General features: G+C 47.0%; 1 protein-coding gene across 4 annotated transcripts; it reads left to right on the top strand.

Annotated features, from left to right (window-relative positions):
• PACSIN3 (protein kinase C and casein kinase substrate in neurons 3) lies at positions 1-25,679 on the top strand. 4 transcript variants are annotated; one of them, XM_082485265.1, is made up of 11 exons: positions 1-38; positions 15,834-15,919; positions 17,435-17,535; positions 17,971-18,127; positions 19,174-19,409; positions 19,819-19,974; positions 20,524-20,699; positions 21,508-21,628; positions 22,087-22,223; positions 23,471-23,631; positions 25,253-25,679. In XM_082485265.1, the coding sequence occupies exons 3-11, from the start codon at positions 17,482-17,484 to the stop codon at positions 25,366-25,368; spliced, it is 1,314 nt and encodes a 437-aa protein (XP_082341391.1). In that variant the 5' UTR covers positions 1-38; positions 15,834-15,919; positions 17,435-17,481; the 3' UTR covers positions 25,369-25,679. The 4 variants fall into 4 exon arrangements, with proteins under 4 accessions (XP_082341391.1, XP_082341393.1, XP_082341394.1 ...); XM_082485267.1 differs by having other exon boundaries at positions 18,049-18,127; XM_082485268.1 differs by having other exon boundaries at positions 23,471-23,558; positions 25,253-25,331.
• The last annotated feature ends 874 nt before the right edge of the window (positions 25,680-26,553 follow it).

A 26,553-nucleotide genomic window follows, 5' to 3' on the forward strand; every position in this document is an offset into this window, starting at 1 on the left:
CCGCTGCCCGCCGAGCGCCCCGCCGAGCCGCCTGCGAGGTAAGCGGCGGGGTCACCTCTGCCGGGGCTGCGGGCTCCGCTTTCCCGGGCCGGGCGCTGCCGGACCTGTTCCCCGTGGGGTGCCGGGGGTCCCAGCGGCAGAGCACGGCCCCGTCCCGCCGCCGCCTCCCTGCGGCGGGCAGCGCGGCTCGGGCAGCGCTGGCGGCTGCGAGGGAAAAGTTTCCTCATGGAAAGGGGGCGGGTGGGGGAGGCGGTGCCCGACCGGGCTCTGCTTGTGGGCAGAAGGGGATCGGGAGGCGGCTCGGCTTGGCATGGTGCGGAGCGGAGACGCCCGGTAAGCGCGGGGGATCGGCGGCGCGTTCGCGGTCCCCGGCAGGTTGGCTGGCAGCAAGCTGGGCAAAGCTCCCGGGAGAGCTCCGGGTCCCTCCGCGTCCCTTGCAGCCCGGCCGCCAGCCTGACCTTCACCGGGTGGCTCGTTGCCGGCCTCCCCGGAGCCGGCCTGCCGCCGCCGCCCCGTCGCTGGAGGCTGCCCCCTCCCTCCGGGCACAGCGCCTCCGCTCCGTTCGGCGGCGGGGACAGGGGCCCCTTTGTGCCGGATCCGCATTGAGCCGCTTCCCACTCTGAAACCAGAGCCGCGGGCGCTGGCGGTGCTGTGGCGGAGGGGCGTAAAGCGGCTTCCCAGGACCCCCTGGGGGAAGGGGCCTCGCTGGGGCCCAGGCTCGGGGGGCTGCACCCCCTCATGTCTCGGAGGGGGGGTGTGTCCATGCTGTCAGGCTGCGAGCCGGGCTGTTGGCGGCCGGAGTACGGCAAACGGGACGGTGCTGGCCTTGCTCGTCCTCCTCCCTTCAGGCCGCCGACAGCAGCGAGGGTGTCCGGGAGGGGAGAGCGGGGCGTGGGGTAGGGCGCTGGCCTGCGGCCGTGTCGCCTGGCCCCGGGCAGGCTGCTGGGGTTACCGTGTCCTCTCTGGCCCAGGGCAGGAAAAAGCTGATAAACGTGGAGGGTATTAGTGGGCCTGAACATCCAGCGCTTTGAGAAGACAGTCTATGATTTGTCACTGCGTGCGAAAGGAGGGATCTGTGGTCTCCGCAAAGCTATCGATAAGTGAAGCTAGCATGGCCCAAACACGTTAACCGGTTTCACTGCTTTCCGTGCCAACTATGTGTTCTTTGCTTGCTTCAGTTCTTCAGGCTTGCAGAAGGCTCAGAGCTTGGTAGCGAGGGGGAGGTTAGCTGACCACCTCCGGACACTTGTCTCTGGCCCTCAGGGGAAGTCTGGCCTTCTCATTCACTCTGTAACCCTCCTTACCCAACTGGTGTTCCCTATCCTCCTGACATGGGAGACGAGCCTCTCTCCCCTTGAAATCTACTGCCGGTCTAATTCACGCAAAGGAATTTCTGATACGACGGTAATTGATTGCAGTACAGAACCCTAGCAGAGCCTCCCACTCCACCCTGGAATTCAGATGTCACTAAGAAGTCACTAAGCCTTACAACGACTCAAGTCATTCTCTGTGCGTAATGGGAGCAGAATGCACAACTGCAGTGTGTGGGCTAAAATGGCAGGGTCGAGATCCTGCTCCCTCCAGGTGTGAGCTGGTCTCTGGGTGTGGAGTTAAAGTGGAGCTTCTCCCCGTGCGTTGCATAACTGGGTGCATTCTTTCGGCCAAGGATTCACCTTTCTGTGAAGCGCACAATGTGCACTGCGTGAGACTGTCTGTTCTGCTTTGGCAGTGTGTTGCTATTAATGGTATTTCACTAGAAGTTCCCTAAAATATTTACAGGATTGTCCTTTGAGTCGCCGCTTGGAACAGAATGAATGTGTGAGTGAGATCAGCTGCTTGCTGCCTTCCCTATTCTGTGCCTGCTGTATTGTATTGCTTTATTGGCTTTCTTGCCTTTCTTTTTTTTTTTTTCTTTTGAACCCATGAGTTTGAGCTTCTCTGGCTTGCCTGCACTTGTTCAAGTGAAGACTCGTCTTCTCAGGCTGTAAAAAAAAAAAAAAAAAAAAAAAAAGCAGTAACTTCAGTGTGTCAGCTGTGTATAGGCCTGAGAATAACTGCCCACCTGGAACTCCACTATCAAACGTCAGTACATGAATAAGGATTGTGTGTGACTGGACTGTGCCAAAATGCCGTAGGTCCTTGGCAGACTGTATGCATAACCCAGTCATAAAAGCCTAAAAACCTTATGGACCCAAACTCATTTCTTCACAGGACAATGACTGGTACTTTTAGTCACTTTAAATTACTGTGGCTTATACAAGAGCTAGCCTGAATCTTCTGGGCTTTCCCTGGATGAACATGAGTTTCCAAAAATATATAAATAAATGCATCTGTGTATAATACACACAGATATATATCTTTTTTCAAAATTCAACAATACAGTCAGGTATATTTGTAATGTGACCACTTTTCTTAGGAGATGCAAAACTCTGAGAACACATTAGTCACTGCACCGGGGCCACATGAGCTTCTGTTAGGAGCTCATATGATATCACTGAGCCTGGCAAATACTGTATATTCTTTATTCTGGTGATCTTGAGGGCTGGAGATTATTCAGTTGTTGTTTGAACTATTTGGTCTGTGTCATGGCTGGCATCCAAGGATTGAACTGGGGACCTCAAAAGCTAAAAGTATCTGCCTGTAGACTGAGTGGAAAAAGCTATGCTCTTGATCAGAGAGCATTAATAAACTGCCTCTATTTCTGCCATCAGCTGATCAGTGATGTGTGAATTTGGGCTGCTCTTGAGAGTTCATGGGGAAATGCGTAAACAATAGGAGAGCTGTTTAAGCCCTTTGAGGGACTCTTATCTTTTTAAAGCAGACTTTCTGATCAGGCAAGCTATTTTATCGCTAGTTACTCAGTGTGATGGGTGTAGAGGGTACTATATGACAGGGAACTGTGTAAGATAGATCAAAAAAAAGCCTCAATATCTTAGGCTAAGGCCTTAGTGGGTGGGACAGAAAACAGTGCCTACTGTATCTGGAAATTTTCATGAAGAATTTGGGATTTTGCTATTTGAAGAATAACAAAAGAGCTTTGCATCCTTGGAGCAGTTAAGAAGCTATTCAAGAGGTAGCTTTTTGCTGCTACCTTGTCTTATAGTGACCACTGTAGTTTAACATCCAAGTGCACTCTGACTGTCTGGGCACAAACTTTTCCAGCAGAAATTGTAATGTCAAGGCAAAGAGTCTGGTGTGTCCTCTGCTGTAATCATCCTGCTTTGTTTCAGTGACTGGTACAATAGTTTTATGTTCCTTCAAGCTGAAATGTGGGCTGAAGCCAGGTACTGCAATGAGGCAATATGTGTGACTGGCATCCTAATCATATTTCAGCCTTCAGTGGTTTCTCCTCGCTGTGAAGAAATGATGGGAAGGAGCCTTTCAGACTTGTGATAATCAGAATTTGTGTGTTAGATCCAGTGATTGTCGCTGGGCATTGTAGTTTGTTGAAGAGGCATGTGAGAGATCTCCATGGTACCAGGGGCCTGGATCCAGAGGCATTAGGCTTGTGGGAGATTTTATGCTCTCTTAGTAGGTAATTATGGTAGGACTCCGTTTATTGCAAACTGTCACTAAGTTTTTCTAGGTAGAGGAGTTAGACTTGTTGCAAGCAACTTACAACTAACTGTTATCAAGTCTTCAGCTTCCTTGGTCCCGTCCATGCTATGAGCTTGAGCAAGCTGTCTCTTCTGTTTGCAGGAAGATATGGTACTGGGCTGTTGGGGACGTGGTCAATCTTTTCAGTCAACTATAGGTGATTATCTGTTGTCAGTATTTTCCTCCTCTCCCATAGTATCCCTGCCACTAAGCCAAACCTCTTCTGCTTCTGAGACTGCTGAGCTGTATCAGCTGCAGCACTGCTTTGTAGAGCTCTGAAGTAGGCTTGCTGCCCGTCTCTGTCAAGGGCAAGAAGCTTTCATGGAGGATTAGGAGAAGATGAAGCATATTTCACTTCTTGAATGATTCTAGATGTTTACTTTTGCTTCTTGGTGTTTTCAGTTAGCTCTTGTACTAGCACTGTCGTCCTGTGGAAACCCGTGTGAAAGCCTGCCGTTGACTCCAGCAGGCATCTACTCCAACGCAAGCAAAAAACAAGGGTTTTGAGCTGTGGGATAGGAGCTGCTTCGGGAGGCCATTAGGGGGGAAATAAAGCCCACTGGATTGCTCCATTTGTGCTTTCTGCTTTTAAAAAGCCTCCCAGTCTTCTTTCCTCACATGTTAGGGTTGAATCCTGAGGATTGGAAACTGAGATCATTGCTTTGGGCAATGGGCTGAGAAAGCAAATGACATTCCAGTGATGCTGAACAGTTAAAATCTATTCTGTAATGTGTGCCCTTTGGGCTGACTGTCCCATTTGCTTGTGTTCTCCTAGAATCTTGTGAATAACACCTGGGTTATGAAGTAATTTATATTTATAGTCCTGTTCTTCAGCTTGAGATCCAAAAATTTATTTGAAGAGGCACTACTGACACCAAAGAGCAGATTCTGTGCAAATAGTATGAAAGTAGATAAAATTTGCTCCATGGCATACAGGATAATGAACTTCAAGAAGAATGCATGAAGTATGAACATCTACAGTGTGGGCCAGTTTCTAATGGCTGTACTACTTCAACTTTGTTATCTGTGTGTGTATCTGGGAAATATGTCAGAAAGGCATGTGGGTAGCTTTAGGAATGGAGTACCTACAGAGTGATTGAATGCGCCAAACTTCTTGAACTAGGAAATGCTACGAAGGGAATCTAAGTTACTGAATGTTCTCTCTGGTCCACAGAACAATCAATGTTGTTTGTTACATGTCTGGTCCCATAAAAGACTGCAAAATGACTCTGTAAAAGCTGTTCTACAGTTCTACCAGTTCATATGTCTGAAGTCTGCCTAACAGTTGCAGTTGTTCTTTTATGTTTTGATTTTTCCTGCAAGGAAGCAATTGAGTAAACCAAGCTCTGGTGACAAAAGGTGAACAAAGAGCCTTGCCATCAACATAGAGGAACTGACCACAATGTGGAACATAAGCAATGGGTGTGATGCTTTACCGCCTTCTCTTTTACCATAAGAGATGTCCTGGCATTCAATCTTACCTTATTCAGCTCTCATCTCAAAAAGTTGGTTGTACTCCCTTCTACAGCCTGTTTGGGACTCAGAACTGTGCAGAGAACTGGATGAACTTCAGAAACACTTTGATCTTCTTCCACGTTCTTGTCTGCATTATATGAATATTTGGAATGAAAGTATTCCCATAATAATCAGTTTTAGTAGATCAGCTTTTATCAAGTAAAACCAGAAACCTGTTTGATGCAACCAGAGATAAAGAAATGCAGCACTTTGAATTCATTGGCTGTATTATTGTCACACACTTGTTCTGAATGACAAAATGTTTGCCAGCTTTGTCTCCCATTCCCCCTTACTCAAAAGACAGCTACTGGAAAAGACAACTATTGGTAAAGTGGAGCCAGAAGTTGCAGAACTGTAGCTGGGCTAAAAAACCACTGGGACTTCCAAATGGGAGGAAGGGGCAGAGGAGGCTGACTGGGGAGACATCTGACTACTGTGTAGTCTAGTGAGGCAAGAAACCACCAGAAGCTCAGTGTTAGGATGGAGCTAACTGGCTTATAGCTCCTCTAAAGGCTGTTTGATTGCAGTCTGCTTCCTTAATGCATTCAAGTAAACTTGATCCTTGCTCTGGGGCTTGCAAGGTGATTCAATCACAGAAGGAGAATATTCCATTGATGGGGACTTACGAGTTTGCTCTTCCCCTCCCCTCGTGGAAACACCCCCCCATCACCCACCACCCTTATGATTTCTTTCTTCTTTGCTCAGGGTTTGATGAGGCTGGGGCATTTTGTTCTGTTTGGATCAGTGCTGTTCACGTGAAGATCTGAACAAAACAAACTTCTTTACTCAAAGCCTGATTGGAAGTGAGTGGACTGGCTCAGCCTGCTATTGTGATGAGTTACCTTTACTAAGTTATAGGCAACTGTGTTACAGGACGGACTGTTGATCTTGTCTTGCCAGTCACTGAGTGAAGAAAAATGTGACCAGGTGAAATGTAGATCAAATCCTGGAAAAACTGTCTGCATTCCGTGCAGGTTGAGACTGCTGAGGAGGGGGATAATGGCTTTGGCTGGAGCTTTAAATACCTATTTTCCGGCAGAACTTTGGCTTTTTTGATCATGGGCTCATCTACAGGAAACCAGGCATGCTGGCAACAGGTGGGGGAAGCCTAACCCGAAGGGGAAGAAAGATCCTGGGACAAGAGCTAGCAGGGCTCATCTACAGGGCTTTAAACTAGGTTTGAAGGGGGACGGGGATGAGACCAGGATTACAAAAGTGGTGCCTGGGAGAAGCGTACCAGTGCTTCTGGGTAAAAGTGTTAGCAAGGTCTTGCAGCCTGTCCCAGTGGTGGTGGGGGATGGTGAATTGTGTGACAGCCAAGGCACGAGGGGTAGTGATAATTTGGTAGCTACAGTAGTGCCTAAGTATGATCAGGTGCGAATTAGGGCTTGTCCCCCCAAGAAAGTGGCAGGGCAATCAGCCCAGCTGAAGTGCATCTATACTAATGCACGCAGCATGGGAAATAAACAGGAGGAGCTGGAGGCCATTGTACAGCAAGGAAACTATGATATAGTCGCCATCACAGAAACGTGGTGGGAGGACACACACAAGTGGAGTGCTGTAATGGATGGCTACCAACTCTTCAAAAAGGATAGGCAAGGAAGAAGAGGTGGTGGGGTGGCCCTCTATGTTAGGGGCAGTTTTGAATGCCAGGAACTTAACAGTGTGGATGACAACACTGAGTGTGTATGGATAAAAATTAAGGGGAAGGCTAATAAGGCAGACATCGTGATGGGAGTTTGTTATAGACCTCCTAATCAGGATGTAGAAGCCGATGAAGTATTCTACAAGCAGCTGGCAGAGGTCTCACAATCATCTGCCCTTGTTCTTGTGGGGGACTTCAACTTCCCAGACGTCTGCTGGAAATACAATGCAGCAGAGAGGGAACAGTCATGGAGGTTCCTGGAGTGTGTGGAAGACAACTTCCTAACACAGCTGGTGAAGGAACCAACTAGGGGAAGTGCCCTACTGGACCTACTGTTTGTTAACAGAGAAGGTCTTGTGGAGGATGTAAAGGTTGGAGGTCGCCTTGGGCACAGTGATCACGAAATGATAGAGTTTTCAATTCTTGATCACGTAAGGCGGGGAGCCAGCAGAACTGCCACCTTGGATTTCCGAAGGGCAGACTTTAGCCTGTTTAGGAGCATGGTCGAGAGTGTCCCTTGGGAGGCAGTTTTGAAGAGCAAAGGTGCCCAGGAAGGCTGGGCATACTTCAAGCAGGTGCTCTTAAAAGCTCAGGAGAAGGCCATCCCCTTGTCTCGAAAAACGAGCAGACGGGGAAGACGACCAGCCTGGCTAAACAGAGAACTTTGGCTGGACCTCAGGAAAAAAAGAAAAGTTTACATTCTCTGGAAAAGGGGGTTGGCAACTTATGAGGATTATCAAGATATAACAAAGCTATGTAGGGGGAAAATGAGAAGGGCCAAAGCTCAATCAGAACTCAGCTTGGCCACTGCAGTCAAAGACAATAAGAAAAGGTTCTTTGAATATATCAATAGAAAAAGGAAGACTAGGGAAAATGTAGGCCCGCTGGTGAACGAGACAGGTGCCCTAGTGGTGGAGGACTCAGAGAAGGCAGAGTTACTGAATGCCTTCTTTTCTTCGGTCTTCACTGCTAAAGCTGTCCCTCATGAATCCCACCCTCTGAAGGCAAAAGGGGAGGTCTGGAGAGTGGAAGATTTTCCCTCAGTTGAGGAGGACCGGGTCAGAGACCACTTGGCCAAGCTGGACATTCATAAGTCCATGGGCCCTGATGGCATGCATCCGCGAGTGCTGAGAGAGCTGGCGGATGTTATTGCTAGACCACTCTCCATCGTCTTTGAACGGTCATGGAGAACAGGAGAGGTGCCTGAGGACTGGAGGAAGGCCGACATCACTCCAATCTTCAAAAAAGGCAAGAAGGAGGACCCAGGGAACTACAGACCGGTTAGTCTCACCTCTGTCCCTGGGAAGGTATTGGAGCGACTCATTCTGGATGTCATCTCCAATCACGTTGAGGAACAGGAAGTTATTGGAAGTGGTCAACATGGATTTACCAAGGGTAAATCGTGCTTGACCAATCTGATAGCTTTCTATGATGTTATAACTGGTTGGCTGGATGAGGGGAAAGTCGTGGATGTCATCTACCTTGACTTTAGCAAGGCTTTTGACACTGTCTCCCATGACATCCTTATTAGGAAGCTGAGGAAGTATGGGCTAGATGAGGTGACAGTGAGGTGGATTGAGAGTTGGCTGCGGGACAGGACTCAGAGGGTTGTGATCAGCGGCACAGAGTCTAGTTGGAGGCCTGTAACCAGTGGTGTCCCCCAGGGGTCAATACTCGGTCCAATTTTGTTTAATATATTCATTAATGACCTGGATGAGGGGACAGAGTGTATCCTCAGCAAGTTTGCTGATGATACCAAACTGGGTGGGGTGGCTGACACCCCAGAGGGCTGTGCTGCCATCCAGCGTGACCTGGACAGGCTGGAGAGCTGGGCAGAGAAGAACCTAATGAGGTTCAACAAAACCAAGTGCAAGGTCCTGCACCTGGGGAGGAAGAATGCTAGGCACCAGTACAGGTTAGGGGCTTACCTGCTGGGAGATAGCTTGGAGGAGAAGGATCTGGGGGTTGTGGTAGACAGTAAATTATCCATGGCCCAGCAATGTGCCCTTGTCGCCAAAAAGGCCAATGGAATCCTGGCCTGCATAGGGAAGAGTGTGGCCAGTAGGTCGAGGGAGGTCATTCTCCCCCTCTACTCGGCACTGGTGAGGCCACAACTGGAATACTGTGTCCAGTTTTGGGCTCCCCAGTTCAAGAGGGACAGGGAACTGCTGGAGCGAGTCCAGCGAAGGGCAACTAAGATGATTAAGGGCTTGGAGCACCTCCCTTATGAGGAAAGGCTGAGAGAGCTGGGACTCTTTAGCCTGGAGAAGAGAAGGCTGAGGGGAGACCTGATTATGGCATACAAGTATCTAAAGGGTGGGTTGAAGAAGGATGGAGCCAGGCTCTTTTCATTGGTTCCAAGTGACAGGACGAGGGGCAATGGGCACAAGTTAGAACACAGGAAGTTCCGTTCAAATACACGGAAACAGTTCTTTACGGTTCGGGTGACAGAGCACTGGAACAGGCTGCCCAGGGAGGTTGTGGAGTCCCCTTCCCTGGAGATTTTCAAGACCCGCCTGGATGCAGTCCTGAGAAATGTGCTCTAGGCAATCCTGCTTTAGCAGGAGAGTTGGACTAGATGATCTCTAGAGGTCCCTTCCAACTCTGATAATTCTGTGATTCTGTGATTCTGTGATTCTGTGATTCTGTGATTCTGTGATTCTGTGATTCTGTGATTCTGTGATTCTGTGATTCTGTGATTCTGTGATTCTGTGATTCTGTGATTCTGTGATTCTGTGATTCTGTGATTCTGTGATTCTGTGATTCTGTGATTCTGTGATTCTGTGATTCTGTGATTCTGTGATTCTGTGATTCTGTGATTCTGTGATTCTGTGATTCTGTGATTCTGTGATTCTGTGATTCTGTGATTCTGTGATTCTGTGATTCTGTGATTCTGTGATTCTGTGATTCTGTGATTCTGTGATTCTGTGATTCTGTGATTCTGTGATTCTGTGATTCTGTGATTCTGTGATTCTGTGATTCTGTGATTCTGTGATTCTGTGATTCTGTGATTCTGTGATTCTGTGATTCTGTGATTCTGTGATTCTGTGATTCTGTGATTCTGTGATTCTGTGATTCTGTGATTCTGTGATTCTGTGATTCTGTGATTCTGTGATTCTGTGATTCTGTGATTCTGTGATTCTGTGATTCTGTGATTCTGTGATTCTGTGATTCTGTGATTCTGTGATTCTGTGATTCTGTGATTCTGTGATTCTATTTATCAGTGGTTTAGGAAGAATAGCTTCCAGTTGTTTGGGGTCCCTTCTGATTAAAAGGGAAGTGCTGATTGCATGTGTTTGCTGGCAAGGTTGGTGTTTATTTGCAGAGACTGATGCATCAGGGTAGGAAGTACCCAGCATGGAAGCAAGTAAGTAAAGAGGCTCGGGGAGTGGGACAGTAGAGTTTACAGGTTCTCAACATGTGCATGAGTTAAAACCTTTCCCTGAAAGAGGGCTAAGCCAGGGAGTATGAGAACTCTGAAGTGGGCATGCTGACTAATGGGTGGAACAGGAGCTATGCTATTCACAAGGCTAAGAAAGCCAGCTAGTGTGGTGCTGTTCCCGGTAGCTTGCATGTATGTCTTTTTATTAATCTATCTGTTGCTCCTATTTGTAGCTGTCTGTTAAATACATAGACATAGCATACATGTCAAGATTATTCCAGCAACCATCTTGAACATACCAAACGAACATGGCCTGTTGCCCTGTTAGAGTATGGTAACCCATGGTCCAGCACTGACTTCCTCCCTCCTTTAACTCTGTGGATATTTGAGATTATAATCAAACTTTTTTATAGGAAGAACAACTGGGGAAAAACTGACACAGACCTTGACAGCCCAATACATTCCTTCATTAACATTGTCTTGTATTGTCGTGTTAACCAGGATAGATCTGTGTTCCTGTAATATTAAAGACCTCCTACATCATATTGGGGGAAAAAAAAAAAAAGGCAGAATCTTCCCTTTTCTTGGTGAAACAATTTCTGCCTGGTAAAGCTATATCAGTCAGGTATCCTAACCCTTAGATCTGCAGCAGTGTGTTGGTAGAAGCCTGTCCTGTAGCCTTGCCCTCTAAGAACCTGATAGGGAATAGCTAATAAACGTAGAAAGTATTTAATTCTGAATGAACATTTTGAAAACTTGGGGTAACGTGTAGGGCGATGTCTGTCTTCAGTACATTAGCTTGGTCTGAATGTGGAGAAGACCAATACAAAGAAGCTGTGGTTTGAAATAAGAATAATAAAGCAGCACATAGGCTCAGGAGGTCAGCCCCTTAAGTGGAACAGGATGTCATCTGTATTGCAGTACTTTGGTATAATCATGGAGAACTTTGCTAGTGGATAGCTACACGATCTCTAGAGAATCATTGTCTGGGAGACAGGCTTCTGTTACAGGCTTGCATGTAGCTGAAGTGACCTTTGTGTGTAGTTGCTGTTCTGCCTGATGTCTCTGTGACCTCTCCCTGGCTGGAGAGATGAGCTGAAATCTTTCTCGAAACTGCATTAGGCAGCCCTGGCAGGCTTCAGTCCTTAGGGAGCGGCTGGGAAACACTGGTTCTTAGTCCCTTTCCCAGTCAGGTGACTCTACCAAGGGTGTGACCACAGCAATAAGATAAATATCTCTAAGGGAAGTTTTGGAGGATCTTCATGCTACTTGGCATCCTCTCTAGCTGTAGAGAAGAAGTGGCCCCTCCTCAGAAAGGTGAGTATACCTGTAAGTATCAGTCCCTATATAATGGCAGTGGAGCGTGTTACTGGGCATCATTACAACCACTGGTTCAGACCTATTGGATGTTCATCTCCAGAGATGTTGAGGCTGGAAAGTTCCATGCCCCATTTCATTCTCTCCATCAGGGACCTTCCTAGCAGTGCTGTACCAGGACCAATCCAGTTCATTACACTACTGGAGTCATGTGGAACCTCCTGGCTCCAGCTTTCTAGTTCCATTCTGACAACAAGTCAACAACAAAAAAATAAAGGGTTTTCATATCTGTCCTTTTGTAAGGGGAGTGTGTGGGTGTCCTGTCATCCTTTTGTGTATTTGGAGTGTTCAGATTGAAATGTTTATCTGCAGCCTACACCAGAAGTGCCCTGGGGTGAAAACAATACCTTCACTGCTGCTATGCAGAAAAGTGACTCTTTTGGAGTCAAACAAATTGGTCATGGAAATCTCCCATTGTTGCCTTGTGCTGTTAGTTGTTGTCTTGAGGTGGAAATCAATTAGTAGCAGCCCAATCCTGATTAAAACGCTTGCTTAGTTTGACTTTAGCACCTATATAGGAATTGTTCCATAATAAAAAAAGTGCCTCCACCAAAGGCCCAGTTACTATTACTAGATAAATATAACTCAACTTGTTCCTATGTGTGTCTGCATCCAGCACTTGCTGTCACACTTGGGAAAGGGGAGAGGAGTTGGGTAGAAGGCCTTGTCTGGCACAGTGTACAAGCTCTGTTCTGTGGATGAATTCCTGCAGGGCTGCATGCAGCAGCCCTTTGAGCATTTGTAGAGTTCAGAGGCTTGTTCTTGGCAAGCTTAGGAAAACAATTCCTCACAAGGAGTCTGAGGAGGCAGTCGAGCAATGCACAGAAGTGATGCCTTGGGCATTTGGAGGCTGGGAGTATTGGAGAGTGGTGTAGAGGGAAGAGGATCTCTGTGGTTTACCTGCCTTAGGGAAAGGCTTCTGAAGTGGAGAAGAGTGATTATTACTATTGGGTCTAGAAGTCTTATTTGTGGATGAGGACCTTGTACTCATGTTGTGCAAACATGAAACAAAAAGACATACCTTGTAGTGCATTGCCAGATTCACAAAGGTTTTAAAAGGAAAGGTTTTAGCCTGACGCTGCGGGCTGAGGGCAGGGATCTGTGGGGCTGAGATGTGTGACTTGACTGGAGTAGGGGTGAGATTAACAACGTGGATAAAGGTGGAAACAGCTCTGCTATGACAAGCCCTCTGGCATTTCCCTGAGTGGCGCTCAGTACCAGTGAGGCAGTCATGAACTATTCTACCTTTCTGCAGCTAAAGACCAAGAGCCATTTTCTGATAACTCAATAGGGAGTTGATAGCAAGTGTGGCCTAGTAACTATGTTGGTCATAAGTGAGTGCAGGCATTTGGGGGAAGGAGGGGAGTACTTTTTTAACACAACTAGCAGAAAGGGTAGTTGTTCTGCAGAAATCTCATTTGCATGGTTCAGTTTGTCTACCTGATGTTGCTGGTTGTAGCAGTGTCTGTGATGCCCTCATCTGTAATCCTGCAGAGATGTGAAGTGAGTAGAGATGTAGTCACTCTCTCCCTCTTCAAAGAGCTAATCTTGCAGGAACTGCAGTGAGGTTTCAAGTAGCTCTTAGCTGTGATAGCTGAAAGAGGAAGGCAGGAAGGTAGGGATAAACATTCCTTTGCTGTGCAAATATGGTTCGTTATATAGCCTCCTCTTAGCAAAGGTGGCAGTGGCATCAGAAAGTCTTGTACGTGGTGCTGACCTACGTATAACTCTAGTTGACTCTATAACTCCAGCTATATTGCTTATACTGTACAGGCTCTGCCAGCCCTCCTGAATTATGTGGTGGCTTTTGCTGTATCAGACTGTCCATACGGTAGCCCTGTTGTCTCTACTTCGCTGTAAAACAACCTCCAGGTTTTGGCATGTATAACTTGTATATTTGCTTTTCCTCACAAACTCGGGTCTTCCTGGTCTCAAGCTCACAACACGTGGTGTTTTGGGAATAGGCATGAGGGGGCGGAGTGGCAATCTATTTGCTTTTCCAGGGCTCAGGGTGACAGCAGCAGCTGTTCTTCAGCCCCTGTGTGCAGTACTAAGTACCTTCCCTATGTCTGCATGTAGATCCAGTTTGATCTGCTGACTGACATGGGCTCATGGAGTATGGAAAGTCCAGAAAAAGCCTGGCAGAAAAGGCTCCTCCTTGTTCTTTGACCTTTTTGCATCTACCAGGCTAGATTTTTCTGGACTTCTATAAAGTCTATACAACTGCTATGGAAATATGTACTCAACTGGCTGCTACTCAGGTCATGGAGACTAGCCTGTAGAAATATATGCTACTTTATTGTATTCTCCAACCTAGCTACTGTGCTGATGACTACAGTATAGCCTTAACTGTGGGATACTTTGCCACATGACATTGTGGATGCTGAAAACTCATGTGGGTTCAAAAACAGATTGGAGAAATGAATGGAAGAGGAATACATTGAGTGTTACTAAATTCATAGGTGCCACATCCAGCTCAGGAAGTTCCTGTCAACAAATGGTTAGAGGCTTGGAGAGTGTGCAGAGAGGCATCATGTATGCTTGCTCTGTCCTTAAAGTGAGGGATGGTATCTACTTTTGGTTGCTGTCTGCAGACGCTATGAGGACCCTTGCTGTGATCCAGCACAGCTACTGTTATGTTTCAGAGCCTGTTGATCTTGGTGATAGTAAATCAAGTTATATGGGTTTGTAACTCCTGAGAAAATAAATATGGCTCGAATTCTAATGTGGAAACTGCAGAAAGAATGGATTTGGGGGTTTTGGGTTTCCTGTTCTTTTTTCCTGCTTGACTGTCCCTCAAACAAGCACGCTCTGGTACACAACAGCTTTCCAGATTTATCCCCAAATTCTAGCACTGTGTAGTCAGCCTGAATTGGAAACCAGAGATGGAAGGCATGTTTGTGATTCATTGCTTCCTGATAAAGTGGGGATGGGGGTGTGGGATGGAGAAAGTGATACAATCTTTGAGTCATATCTAACTGATCTGTGTCTTCATTGGGAGAAAGAAAGGAAGGGTCTGGAGCAGATTTAAGTATACTTTTACATAACTACTTGTGAAGTTTTTTTAATCTTGGCAATTTCAGAAATGTGTAGTCTGGATTTACTGGGGACCACTGTGAAGTCTTATAAGGTTTATGATGAGCTATAACTTTTTAACCAATGACCTGGATCATCTCAACTCTTCCCCCGCCAGCCCTTCCTCACCAAAGGGCTCTAGTCTGTTTGCAATAACTCAGTCTGCATTTCTTTCCTTCTTTTCCTGCCTTCTTTCACTCCTCCTCTAAAATCGTCTTAATGTCTGGCTAAAAATCCCACTTTCTCCCAGGTTTTGCAGTTTCTGCTCTCAGGTGCCCTAACCTTCCAGCCTCAGCTGAGTGGATATCAATGATAGAGCAGAAGGTTTTTTTGCTTCCCTGTTTTTTAAATAAATAGACTTTTGACATTGAAGTAAATGTTCAGGGAAGTGAATATGAGGTAAACAAAAATGCCTCTTTCTGCCCTTGCTTCCCTTAATCTCTGCAGGCCTTTTACTTCCCTTTCCTCTGTGGAAAGTTGCTGACAGTAACCTGTACCATAACACAAAATAAAATATTTCGGAGCATATGATGGGGACAGCTTACAGAACAAAAAAAGCTCTGCTGGTAGAGAGCCACGTCCTACCAGGGCAGTGCTAGGTGCTCTGTTACTAAAAGGAGTCCAGGCCTCTAAACCAGAATATGCATTCTTGTAAGTCTTGTTTTTGTTTGGTGTTTTTTTTTTTTTTTTTAAATATAGAGTTATCAAGTCATTTGTCTCTTATATAAATCCTCTTAATTTTCAGTAAAAAGGGACTGGAGAAAGCGTGTGTGTGTGTGTATTACCCTTCTCTCAAAGCCAGCTATGTGTAAAAGTGTGGGCAGCAGTGTATGGAGGCAATGGGGTTTGCTAAACTGGACACTGTATGGTGAGGGGGGGACCAGGCCCCACATACGGTGCCTAGGGAGTGTGCTTATTTTGGGTCTTTCTGGCCATGAGCTGTTCCCTTTGCTCAGCTGTTGTGATGCTACCTTTCCTGCACAGTGCTGTCGTGCTGCCCCAATGTTCCTATTTTAACTCTCTCTGGGGCTAGATCTTGTGACACAAGGATTTGGCATCTCTCCTACGTGCTGGAATGTGGCATCTCAGGAGGCACAGTGGCTGCAGCTGCTATATCAGAGGGTGCCCCTCCTAGTAGCTGGCAGAAGGGGGACACCCCTAGGATGGCAATGCATCAGAACAGGCAGCATCCCCACAAAGGAGCAGCAGTGTCTAACTGTGTCCATCTCTTGTCTCCTCTAGTTTTTTTTCCAAGGAGTTTGAAGAGCTCAAGACATACTTGCCAGCTGCCCGCTGCTCCCCTGCGGTATCTCGCTTTAAGCTTTCAGGTATGTAGTTATTGGGGACAAGAGTGGAGTTGCGTGCCCTCGAGGCACATAAGATAGCTTTGCAGCCCACTGACAAATGGTGGGGCGGGAGGAAGGACAGGGACAGCTGGTGGCATGGGTGGAGGTATTGTTCATGTTTCAAGGTTCATCCACCTGAGTGTCACGTCCCATTCAACAACTTGCTTCTGTGATTGGAATTCAGCAGTTTCAGCCTTCTGGAGAAACCCAGAGGAACAGCATTAATGTACTCCTGACACTCTGCATGGGATGAGACTGGGCAAATAGAGCCAAACTGTTTTCAGAAGAAATGTAGGAAATTCCTGCAGTCTGTGTTGGGGTGTTTCATAGTGTGGCTCATGCCACTGACCAGGATTTGCAGGAGGTGGGGGATGTGGACTCTTGGCCTAATCTTCATGTCTGCTGTGTGCTCTGTGGGCTGGCAGAATGAGCAGATACCTCTCTGGGGTGTGAGGGAAGCTTTTTATAACTAGGAATGTGCAAGAGGAGAAGTGGCAGCAAAGGACATCTATGCTGTGTTAACCCAGGGTTGTCTAGAATGGAGTGGGTTTACATGTGAGGGACTGGGCTTGGGCCTCTTTCCATTACTCCCTCTCTCATTCCTGCACAAGATCAACCCTGAACCTCTCCCCAAGGAATTCACAGTGTCACACCATGTCAGGAACAAACTGGCAGCGCAGGCTGGCACAGGGGAATAGGTGAAAGTTCTGAGACAACAGAGGATGAGATGAACCTTTCACCTTCTAGCCTAGATTTTGAGGCTAATGTAGTGAGAGAGTTGAGTGTAACAAAAACACCAGCTCTAGAGGGATATTTCTAGGGAAGCAGCGCTGCTGGGTAACTGGCATGTGTGCTGCAGTGCCATTTGGCTGGTCGTGCCCCAGCGTGTTTCCATAGTTCTGCTCAAGCCCAGCTCAGCTGGTGGGCAGCTTATAGGGCTCCTCCCCATTCAAGACATGCCTGCCTGCTGACTGCTCAGCCTTGTTTTCTCTAGTCAGTTGTAATCCCATAATCCTGAGTCATACTGGGAAGCTGGAGTCATCTTCACTGACAGAAGACTTATTTAAAGTCTTTGAAGGCTGATTTCAAATAGCTTGAGCTACCTCAGTTTCTCTAGTTTTTGCTACCCTCTTGAGGGCCTTGGTTAAGAACAGAATCTCTGCAGAGATGTCTGGTGCTCCTGAAGGATGTTTGGTTTCACTAGCATCTCCAGTATCTGTACAGCTGAGGTTTGGCAAGGTTGTCTTCTACAACACCCTTTCCCAATGGGCTACAGGCCTGCCAAGGAGACCATGTGTCTGCAGGGAGGGAAAAGGCAGGTTCAGTCTGGGGCAACTCTACTGAATCTAGCCATCCACTGCTGGAGGTGCACTGGTGCAAGTACTTGCCTTCAGGGCAGTAAGTTGGGCTCCTCCAGCTCCAAGAGTCATGCAGAACTGTGCTCTCTGCAAAGGTGCAGCCAGTGCTATGTTAGAAATCACTCTTCTCTCTTCTCAGCTTAACTGAAATCTGCAAAAATTCCCTGCTGCAAGAGAACGGGGGTGATGTCATCTGAAGATGATGCTGGCGGGGAGGCTCCTGGGGGCAGTTTCTGGGAGGTAAGGAAGGATAATCAGTGTGTGAGGGAGGTAGGAATGTCGTCTTACCTCCCACTTGTGGAATTAAGGGTTGAGTTTCAGGTTCCTGGGTAACATGTTGCTCTTGGGAAGGGAGGAACTGTGGGGACGTTCAGTAACACACAGTGTGTTACTGCAGGGAGAAGGTGACCCTTTCCTGCATAGATGCTGTGGAATGAGAGTTCCTTGTTCAGCTGATGCTGATCTGAGCTGTGAGAGGGGCAAGCAAAGCATCTCAACTTCTTCCCTCCACTGCTGTGCCTCCCTGAGGGAGTACCGGAGGAGGGACTGAGCCCAGCTGCTGGCTTCAGAAGGGCCTGTGCTCCCTCCCCATGCAATGATTGACCTGCTGCTGTCTGTTCTGAAGGAACATGAAAGTCAATACAGTATAAATGATGATGTTGTGTGAAATTTCAGGCTGGAAATTACAGGCGGACAGTGAAGCGTGTGGATGATGGGTACCGGCTCTGCAATGACTTAATCTCCTGCTTCCAGGAGCGAGCCAAGATAGAGAAGAACTATGCCCAGCAGCTAACAGAATGGTCTCGTAAGTGGCGGACCAATGTGGAGAAAGGTAAATTTGGCAGGTTGGATTTGGAGCAGGATGCAATCATTGCATTCTTCCTTGAGTGCTATCTCTTACTGAGGGTGACACTGTTTCCTTGGGGGACAGGCTTCCCTTCTCCAGGAAAGGGGTGACTTTCTTGGGTATCCTTTTTTTTTTTTTCCTGTGTGTTTTTGTAGCCAGTCCTCCGATTCATTTGTAGAGGTGTTCTCTGCATTGTCCAGTGTTTGGTTAAAAAAAAAATTAAAATAATTATTTGTTTAGTTTGGCAAGTCCTTGGGCAGTCCAAGTCTTAAATCAAGCTGCAGATCTCCCCTGTTAAGGATGGCTTGGTTGTATCTCCTCCTTCTCTTCCAGTCAGAGAATAACTACTAATATTGCAATTTAATGGCAGTGGGCTCAAACTGATAGTATCTCAAAGTAATGGGGAACAGTGGGATAGATGCCCCAAAGGACATGGCTTAGCCTCAGCCATGAATGAGTATTGCTATCTGTCCTGAAGCTTATACCAGATTTGTGAAGAGAATTTTCTACAGAAACCTTCTCCTAGCACTGACCATCTGGGACAGCTAAGGCTGCCCAAAAGAAATGCCAGCTGTCTTGGCCAGCTGTAACAACCAGTCTAGATGCTGCCTGTGGGGACTGCGTGGAGACCAGTGTGTGGACAAGACCACTTGTGCAATGGGGTAGTTAAGGATGAGGGGTAATGGCTTCAAATGGGAAAAGAGGAGATCTAGATTAGATATTGGGAAGAAATTTTTCACTCTAAGGGCGGTGAGGGACTGGAACAGGTTGCCCAGAGAAGTTGTGGATGCCCCATCCCTGGAAGCGTTTAAGACCAGGCTGGATGGGGCTTTGAGCAACCTGGTCTAGTGGGAGGTGTCCCTGCCTGTGGCAGGGGGGATGGAACTAGGTGATCTTTAAGGTCCCTTCCAACCTAAACCAGGCTATGATTCTATGACTCCATACTGATAGGTGTGTGTAGGAGGAAAAGAATCTGCATTTCCTTCTGTGGGCAGGAGCTATAAGAGTCCCTTTGGTGTTTGTTCCTGCAGGTCCACAGTATGGTACTCTGGAGAAGGCCTGGCATGCCTTCCTGACAGCTGCAGACAAACTGAGTGAAATTCACTTAGCTGTCCGGAACCACCTGGCTGGTGAAGACTCGGATAAGATCAAGGCCTGGCAGAAGGAGGCCTACCACAAGCAGATGATTGGAGGCTTCAAGGAGACAAAGGAGGCAGAGGATGGGTTCCGCAAGGCCCAGAAACCCTGGGTGAAGAAGATGAAAGATGTGAGCAAAGTGTGAATGGGGAAGGAGGGATAAGGGCAGTCAAGCTGGCTGCCTGATTGTGAGAGCCACTGGGCAAACTAACTGGATTTAGCCAGAGTAGCAGAGAATGCCAGAGAGGGAGGGATGTCTTGATGTTCTCTTGTTCTTGGTGACTTTGTAACTTACTTCCTGTGTGGGAAGACAGGTAAAAGGCTCTATATTCTGGCATGGCAGGTGAGCACTGAAAAAGAGATAATTTGGAGGTACCTTTTCTCTTTGGAGCATGGTTTGCTAAATGTTAAATTGGCATTCCTGTTAGGTTGTCCTGAAACAATTGCTGCTGACTAACAAATGTTAACATGCCCTCTCTTGAGTAATGGAGGATCAATGTGTTCAGGATCATGGCTTTCTCTGCATCTTCCTCCTACAGGTGGAGACTTCTAAGAAAAACTATCATGCTGCCCGGAAAGAGGAGAAAACAGCCCATACAAGGGAGAACCATGCCAAGGCAGACTCATCTGTCTCACAGGAACAGCTGCGCAAGTTGCAGGAGCGTGTCGAGAAGTGCACTCAGGAGGCTGAGAAGGTGAGAGTGTGTTGTATGGATGTAGGTCACAAGGATACTCCTCTTAAGAAAAAAGCACTGGTTGTAATGTCACTCAGTGAAATAGCTCCTGCTGAAGCCTGTAAGGAGGTACGAGATACCATCGTTTGAGGTTTTAGCAAGTTAGACTCTTAGTTACTGAAGTCTCGGTCTATCTTTTGATGTTGGGTAAGATCTAATTTATGAGTAAATTAAAAACAAAAAAGGAGGGGAGATATGGCGTAGGGGGTGGAAGCTGCAAAGTTGAAGACTTGGCTACCAAAAGTGGCTGGTTTGTCTGCCCACAAAAATGAAAGTGCAGAAGGCCCTCTATGGAAGAGGGTGGCAAGGAAGAATAAGGAACTTGCAATAATATTGGGAGAGCAGTGGACTGGGATAGCAGCTGTGGGATTTCTTCTTTCTGTGGTATATTTGTTCAGCAGTGCAGGGGGGAAAAAAACTTGTCAGTCCCAAGCCAGAGCAGGGGGAGGGTCACTGGTTTGACATCAAGGCAATATATCTCACCATTGCTGTCCTCCTGGGCTGATGCAGTGCAAGGATCAATACGAGAAGATGCTGGAAGAGCTGAACCGCTACAATCCCCGCTACATGGAGGACATGGAGCAAGTGTTTGAAGGCTGTCAGGAAGCAGAGCGCAAGCGATTGTGCTTCTTTAAGGAGATGTTCCTGAATCTGCACCAGCATCTCAACCTTTCCACCAGTGAAAGGTACCAGCCCTGACACAGGAGGGAATTCTGCCAGCCTGGGGTGCTTTGGGCTGTGGTGAAGGGTGCCAGTTCTAGTGTTAGTGAAAGGGAGCTGCCTGCTTGCATCTGCTGGGTCTCACTCCTTCTCCTTCCAAGTATGTCTTAGAACTGGCATTTGGTCCCTTTAGACTGATCAGTGCTGCTGTCTCTGATCTTGGACAGTGCCAGACTCCCCAGAGAGGATTCTTTCTGCCTCTGAACCCTTCCTCTTCCACTACTGTCCAGTACTGTCCTGTGGGTGTTTATTCTATGAAATGCCTCTGTGTTGCTATATGTAATCCCAGTCTGAGGAATGCAGCTCTGATGCTTTCTAGTATCTATAACTATTACACCCATTCGGCCCTGAGTAAAGACACCTTCTGTGAGATAATGATTAACTGTAAGCCTACAAGTTTCCCTTAAGTAGGGGTTACACAGGGGAAACAGGGGCAGCCCAAAATCTTCTGTGCTCCTACACTTTTAAGGTGGAGGCAAAAAATCTGAGCCACCTCCCTGTCTGTGTGCAAGAATGTGCCAGGCTCTTTCAATGCTCACTTGTTGAGCTGTGTGGAGAGCTGGCAGATGTTAGCCACTGCCACACCGAAGAAGCCTGTCCTGTTTGCTAGGCTGACTCTTCTGTAAGTGTGGCTCTGTTTTCCTGGAGCGTAATCGCATGGGACTTTGGATGCTCTGTAATTGTGCGTGATGCTATGCTTTTCTTTCCTACTTGGCTTTTGGGAAACCGCTGAGGAACTTGGTAACTGATGGTTCTGCCTGTTCCTGGTCATAGCTTTCATGCGTTGTATCGAGATCTCTACCAAGTCATCATGGCTGCAGACAACCAAGAGGACTTGAAGTGGTGGCGCAACACTCATGGACCAGGCATGGCGATGAATTGGCCTCAGTTTGAGGTGATGTAGCATTCTAGACTGTATTGTTACTACTTCCAAACATTTAGCTGCTTTACTGAAGTTGGTGGATTGCTAGTCTTGTATTAGAAAGACTTTGCTCAGCAGGCTCAAGGTGTTAGGCTCTTCTAAAATTTTTGTTGAGTTGCAAGCTCTCTGGTGCCCAAAGGGACTTGCCAAACTGCAAATACTCCAGCCATCCAGCTGCAAGGTCAAAGAACAGGAGTTGGTGCTTAGGGCCTTGGGACAAATTCCTGTTACAATTTTCTCACAGCCCCTCTTGTTGCACCTTGGGACTCAACAAGAGTGAGCCTACTATACCAGCAAGGCCGTTTGGCTGACCAGCCCAGCCACAACTGAAGTATGACCGGGTGTTCTGTCCTTCTATATTGGTCAGAAAAGATGCACAAAGCTTTTGTATCGGAGTGGCTTGATAGTGTTTTTGTTTTTTCCCTGAACAGGAATGGTCCCTTGAAACACAGCGGGCAATCACCAAGAAGGAGAAGAGTGGCAAGATGGCTGATGATGTCACACTGACCAGCATTTTGCCTACACGGGATGGTGTTGTCTCACAGACCCCTCTGCAGACAAGGAGAAGGTAAAGAGCTGAAGTCTGGGATACATCAGGTTAGGAAAAGTACAGTCCTGCTTAGGGTCATGAATAAGTTGGATTGATAGGAGTGATTTCTTCCTGAAATTCCTGTCTCTTGCCCATGGCCTTGCCTGTGCCACTCTGGGAAAGGCAGGGTAGAAAAGGGGGTTTAGGGTAGCTGTGTGGTGTGGTTTGTTTGGTTTGTCTTTTTTGTGATGTTTGGGCTTTTTTTTTTTTTTGTCTAGTACTTACTGCCTCACAAGGTGCCTTCCTTATAAAGACCCTTCTAGTGATGAGATTTGGCCCGATCAGACTAATGCTGTGTGAGGTTCTGGCATGCGTTTCCCCAGTTCTTCCTCCCAAACAGGGTGAGGAGATTTAGGAACTTGCAGCTCTGCCAGTTATCTCTACTATCTTGTTAATGCAGGCATCGGATTTTTTTTTTTCCCTTGGCATGGTGCTGAGTACCTGACAAGTCTGGGTATAGTTGCTTCCCTTGCCAGGAAGCATGCTGGAGAATAGAGAGAGGCTGAAGAGGCTTATGCCCTACAGTTCAAGTAGCCATCCTGCTTTAAAAGGTGAACTCTGGCCTAAGTGAACTGGGCAGAAAAGAAAGGGGATATAGAGATATCTCAAGGCCACTACTGTATTTTGCAGTCTACTGGATTCAGGGGCCCTATTTGCCAATCTACAGGTTTTCCTATGAAGAGGAGCAGAACAGCCTTTTCTATGACAGCCTGAAGGCACCTGCCCATATGAAGTTAGTATGGAACGTAGCCTCTTCAGGGGTTTTTGGGTTCCAGGTGCCTGTCCTCTGCTGCTCTTCCCCTCTTTCCAAGTTTCTGACTTGGAAAACAGCATTGCAGACATCTCTTTGGGATGGGACACATGGCTTTAACTGTCTTATTCTTGGCTGGCATAATTCTGGACACAGCTGGGCTCTCCAGTTAGGACCAGCCTTCTTTGTGTGAGAGGGTCTGCTAGAGTAGAATGAGGTCATGAAGAGTGCATGTGGGAAAATACTTTGAGAATGAGTTACCCTCATGGCCCTCAGGGCTCTACTGCTGGGATGCTTTCAACCAAATCTAGTATCTCCTGGGATCTCTCTTCCCTATTCATCCTTGTTCTTGCATCTTGTTCTATAGCATAGCAGTCTTGTGGGGAGTCAGGGTGGTGCCTGGTTCAGGAGCAGTTGGGTGAGAGATGAGTCTACTAACAACCATCTTGTTCCCTTTCTCCTTGCACATACAAAGCGGAGGGAAGGAAGACATTTCGGAGTGGTCAGATGAGGACACTCCCAAGAAGTGCCTGGATGCCAATGGGCATGAGGAGGACATAAAGGTACCGGGTGTACGGGTACGAGCACTGTATGATTACACAGGACAGGAGGCTGATGAGCTGAGCTTTAAAGCAGGTACAGAAGCACTAATCTCTTACTAACCTTTTGCTGTCCCCACTCGGGCTGACTGAATGATTGAAACACTCTTTAAGAACTGGATGTCCCTTTGAAAACTGATATTTATTCTTCTTTCCCTGGCCTGACCCATTCCCGGCTCCTCTGAGGGGGATGATACATACACTGGGAAGTCCAACCTGTTTTAGACTAAGACAGGGACGCCACATAAAAAGAGACTGCCTAGGCCTTGGTCACAGTGTAGGGAGAGCAGACCCCAAGTGGTAAGACAAATCCTTCCTGCCTCCTCTTGAGGCATTTATTCTGCACTGTATCTTGAGACTTCATTAAATGCTTCTCCCTTCTGCCATTGATATAAAAATTATATATGCAGTCTGGATTGTCCTTTGAAGTAAGCAGAAGATAGATGTTCAGGGAGAAAGCTCAGCTGACTGATGTGCGCTACTAAAGGCAGAGTTCAACTGGAAAAAAACAGCTATGCAAACTTGCTCGAAATGGGTATCTTGAGAGTGGAGATCCTGGCTCACAGCAGAGGATTGAGTGAGAATGCTGGAGCAAACAGACCCTTCCCCTTTTCTTCCTTCAGTTAAATTTAGTTTGCATGTGCGATATTCTCCAATGCCAAGAGGACATCTGGATCTTGAGAGTGTCTCTAATCTTGCTTGTTCTGAGTCTTACGTCTCCGTATCTGTATCTCTGTGCTATACCTCTCCAAAATACACCTGTTCTAAAAAGGTACTGAAGTCCTTCAGTAGCAAGGGCTTGTGCCTGAGGCCAATATCTATGCTGCAGTGTTACCATACTAGTAAATTTCCAAACACTAATTTGTTGCCTTAAAATATCTCACGATATGGGTGCTCTAGAACTTGACTCTTTGCTCTCTCTTTCCACCCAGCAGATGTAATGAGGCATGACTGGTTGGCTGTAGTCATCCTCTTTTTGAATCTGCTCTGAGCAGCATGCACCAGTAGGGCTTAAGCTTAACAGCAGATGACTTTCTGAGCCTCTGCCAGTGTGGGATGTGCCTATTGATGCAGTCAGACCTCCCTCTGGCAGAAGTATCTCCTACTGGTGGAGAAGGGGACCTTTCTGCCCTTTTTCCTTTCAGGGAAAAGTAAAAGCCTTTCCTGGTCATAGTCTGAGAAATGAGTCCATGCCTTGCTTGCCAAAACAGACACTCCATCATGGAATAGTCATTTTGGGTCCTAACATCCAGAGCTTAGCAGCCTCTTACATTTCCTTCCCACCCGCTACACAGGAGCCACTACAAAAGAAACCTCTGAGATCGTTCTGATCTCTCTGGCTTTGTAAGCATGTTCTTCAGGGGGCAGGAAAGCAGGCAGAAACATGGGGCACAAAAATATTTCCAGTGTTGGAACAGCAGAAGTGAAGGTCTGTCTCGAAGTTCCTTGGCCAAGGGGATGGAATTGGGCATAGATACTGAAGTGGTCAGTAACTGTGGCTTTGATTAAACTGTGCAATAAGATACAGTGTGACAAGGAGATAAGAGTGTGGTGATTCAGACCAATACATCTTGCTTTTTACTAACTCTTCTGAGGCAGGAAAAAATGCCATGCCACCTTTCCCAAGGCTGCTTTCTAATGACTGTTTTTGCTTTTAGGTGAAGAACTAATGAAGATTAGTGAGGAAGATGAGCAGGGCTGGTGCAAGGGCCGACTTCTCACTGGCCAAGTTGGACTCTATCCTGCTAACTATGTTGAGAAGGTTGGATCATGATTGCTACTGCCCTGCTAGTGTCTTACAGCCATACCAGCATCTCCTGCAGAGGTCACTGGGTCACTACTGGCCCCAATCCACCTTTGCAGTGTATCCAGCAACTTCTGGACTTTGTGGGCACGTATTCCATGTAACTAATGCTTCATTTTAAATGCCTAGACCTGTAGGGATTTTCTAATAAATAAACAAAGATGAGTAAAGACTTCTCTGACTGTGAGCACTATAGGAGTGTAGGAGCGCAGAAGGGAACAAATCCTCTTGACTTGCGCTCTGTGAAAGGAGACAAGTGACACATGCAACTCCTCAAAACAGAGAAAGCAGACCTCCTTGGCTTCAGTGCACATGCATCCATAGGGTGGTGGGGTCTGCCCTGCCCCCGAGCTTCCTGCTCACGGAACTTTTGGATGTGCAGGGTAATAGGGAACTTCTAGTATTGCTTCCCCTTTTTGGCTCAATCAAGCTGACTGGCAGAAATTTTTTTTTTTTTTTTTTTTCTCCCACAACTTTCAGAACTCTTCAGTATCCTTCACCTGCAGGCTTGCTGGCTGCCCTAGTAAGGCAGGTGGTATAAGTGATACAGCTTCAACAAACCTGGATGTCCCCTCCCTCTGCCCTCAGATTTATTGGGGTAATGCCAAGAATGAATTATATTGTAGTTTAGGGATGGGAGAAAGAGGCTTCTATCTCACATATGGCTGTTCAGGCTAACCAGTTGTGAACAGAACTGTCTGGCAGCCAGTTAGAGTTCACTGAACGTGCCCTGAGCTAGAAAGGGCCTCAACATACACTGAAGGCTGGTCTTAACAAAAAGGTAGCCACGTTCCAGTACTGTTCTGCTTAGAATCCCTAGGTGCACTAGTATGTGTTGGGGTTTCTAATGCTTCTAGATAATTTTGGCTATACCTCTCTTCATGAACACAGCAGAGACCCTTTTTCCTTATCCTACATATTCTTGACTTATGCGTGCTAGAATTATGGTCCCTGCTTTTTCAAAGACCCCTACACAGTGATGAAGTCTACCAGAGTGTGGAAGCTACCTGCTGGCCAGCAGAATGTTAGCTATAGAGGGATAACTCTTCTGGTCCTGAGTTGCTGCAGGTGTATTTCTGCCCTTGAAAGCCTCTGAGGCTGCTCAGCATATTCAAACATGAGGACTGATGGACATGTTCTGTATAGGATAAGCCT

The sequence above is a fragment of the Vanellus vanellus genome (genome assembly GCF_965231255.1).
Source record: "Vanellus vanellus genome assembly, chromosome: 6".
NCBI classification, from domain to species: domain Eukaryota; kingdom Metazoa; phylum Chordata; class Aves; order Charadriiformes; family Charadriidae; genus Vanellus; species Vanellus vanellus.

Coding starts and splice junctions, on each gene's coding strand:
- PACSIN3 (XM_082485265.1), top strand. CDS start 17,482: ATGTCATCTGAAGATGATGCTGGCGGGGAGGCTCCTGGGGGCAGTTTC. Junction 21,629..22,086: donor TGAATTGGCCTCAGTTTGAG/GTGATGTAGCAT, acceptor TTCCCTGAACAG/GAATGGTCCCTTGAAACACA. Junction 23,632..25,252: donor TGAGCTGAGCTTTAAAGCAG/GTACAGAAGCAC, acceptor TTTTGCTTTTAG/GTGAAGAACTAATGAAGATT.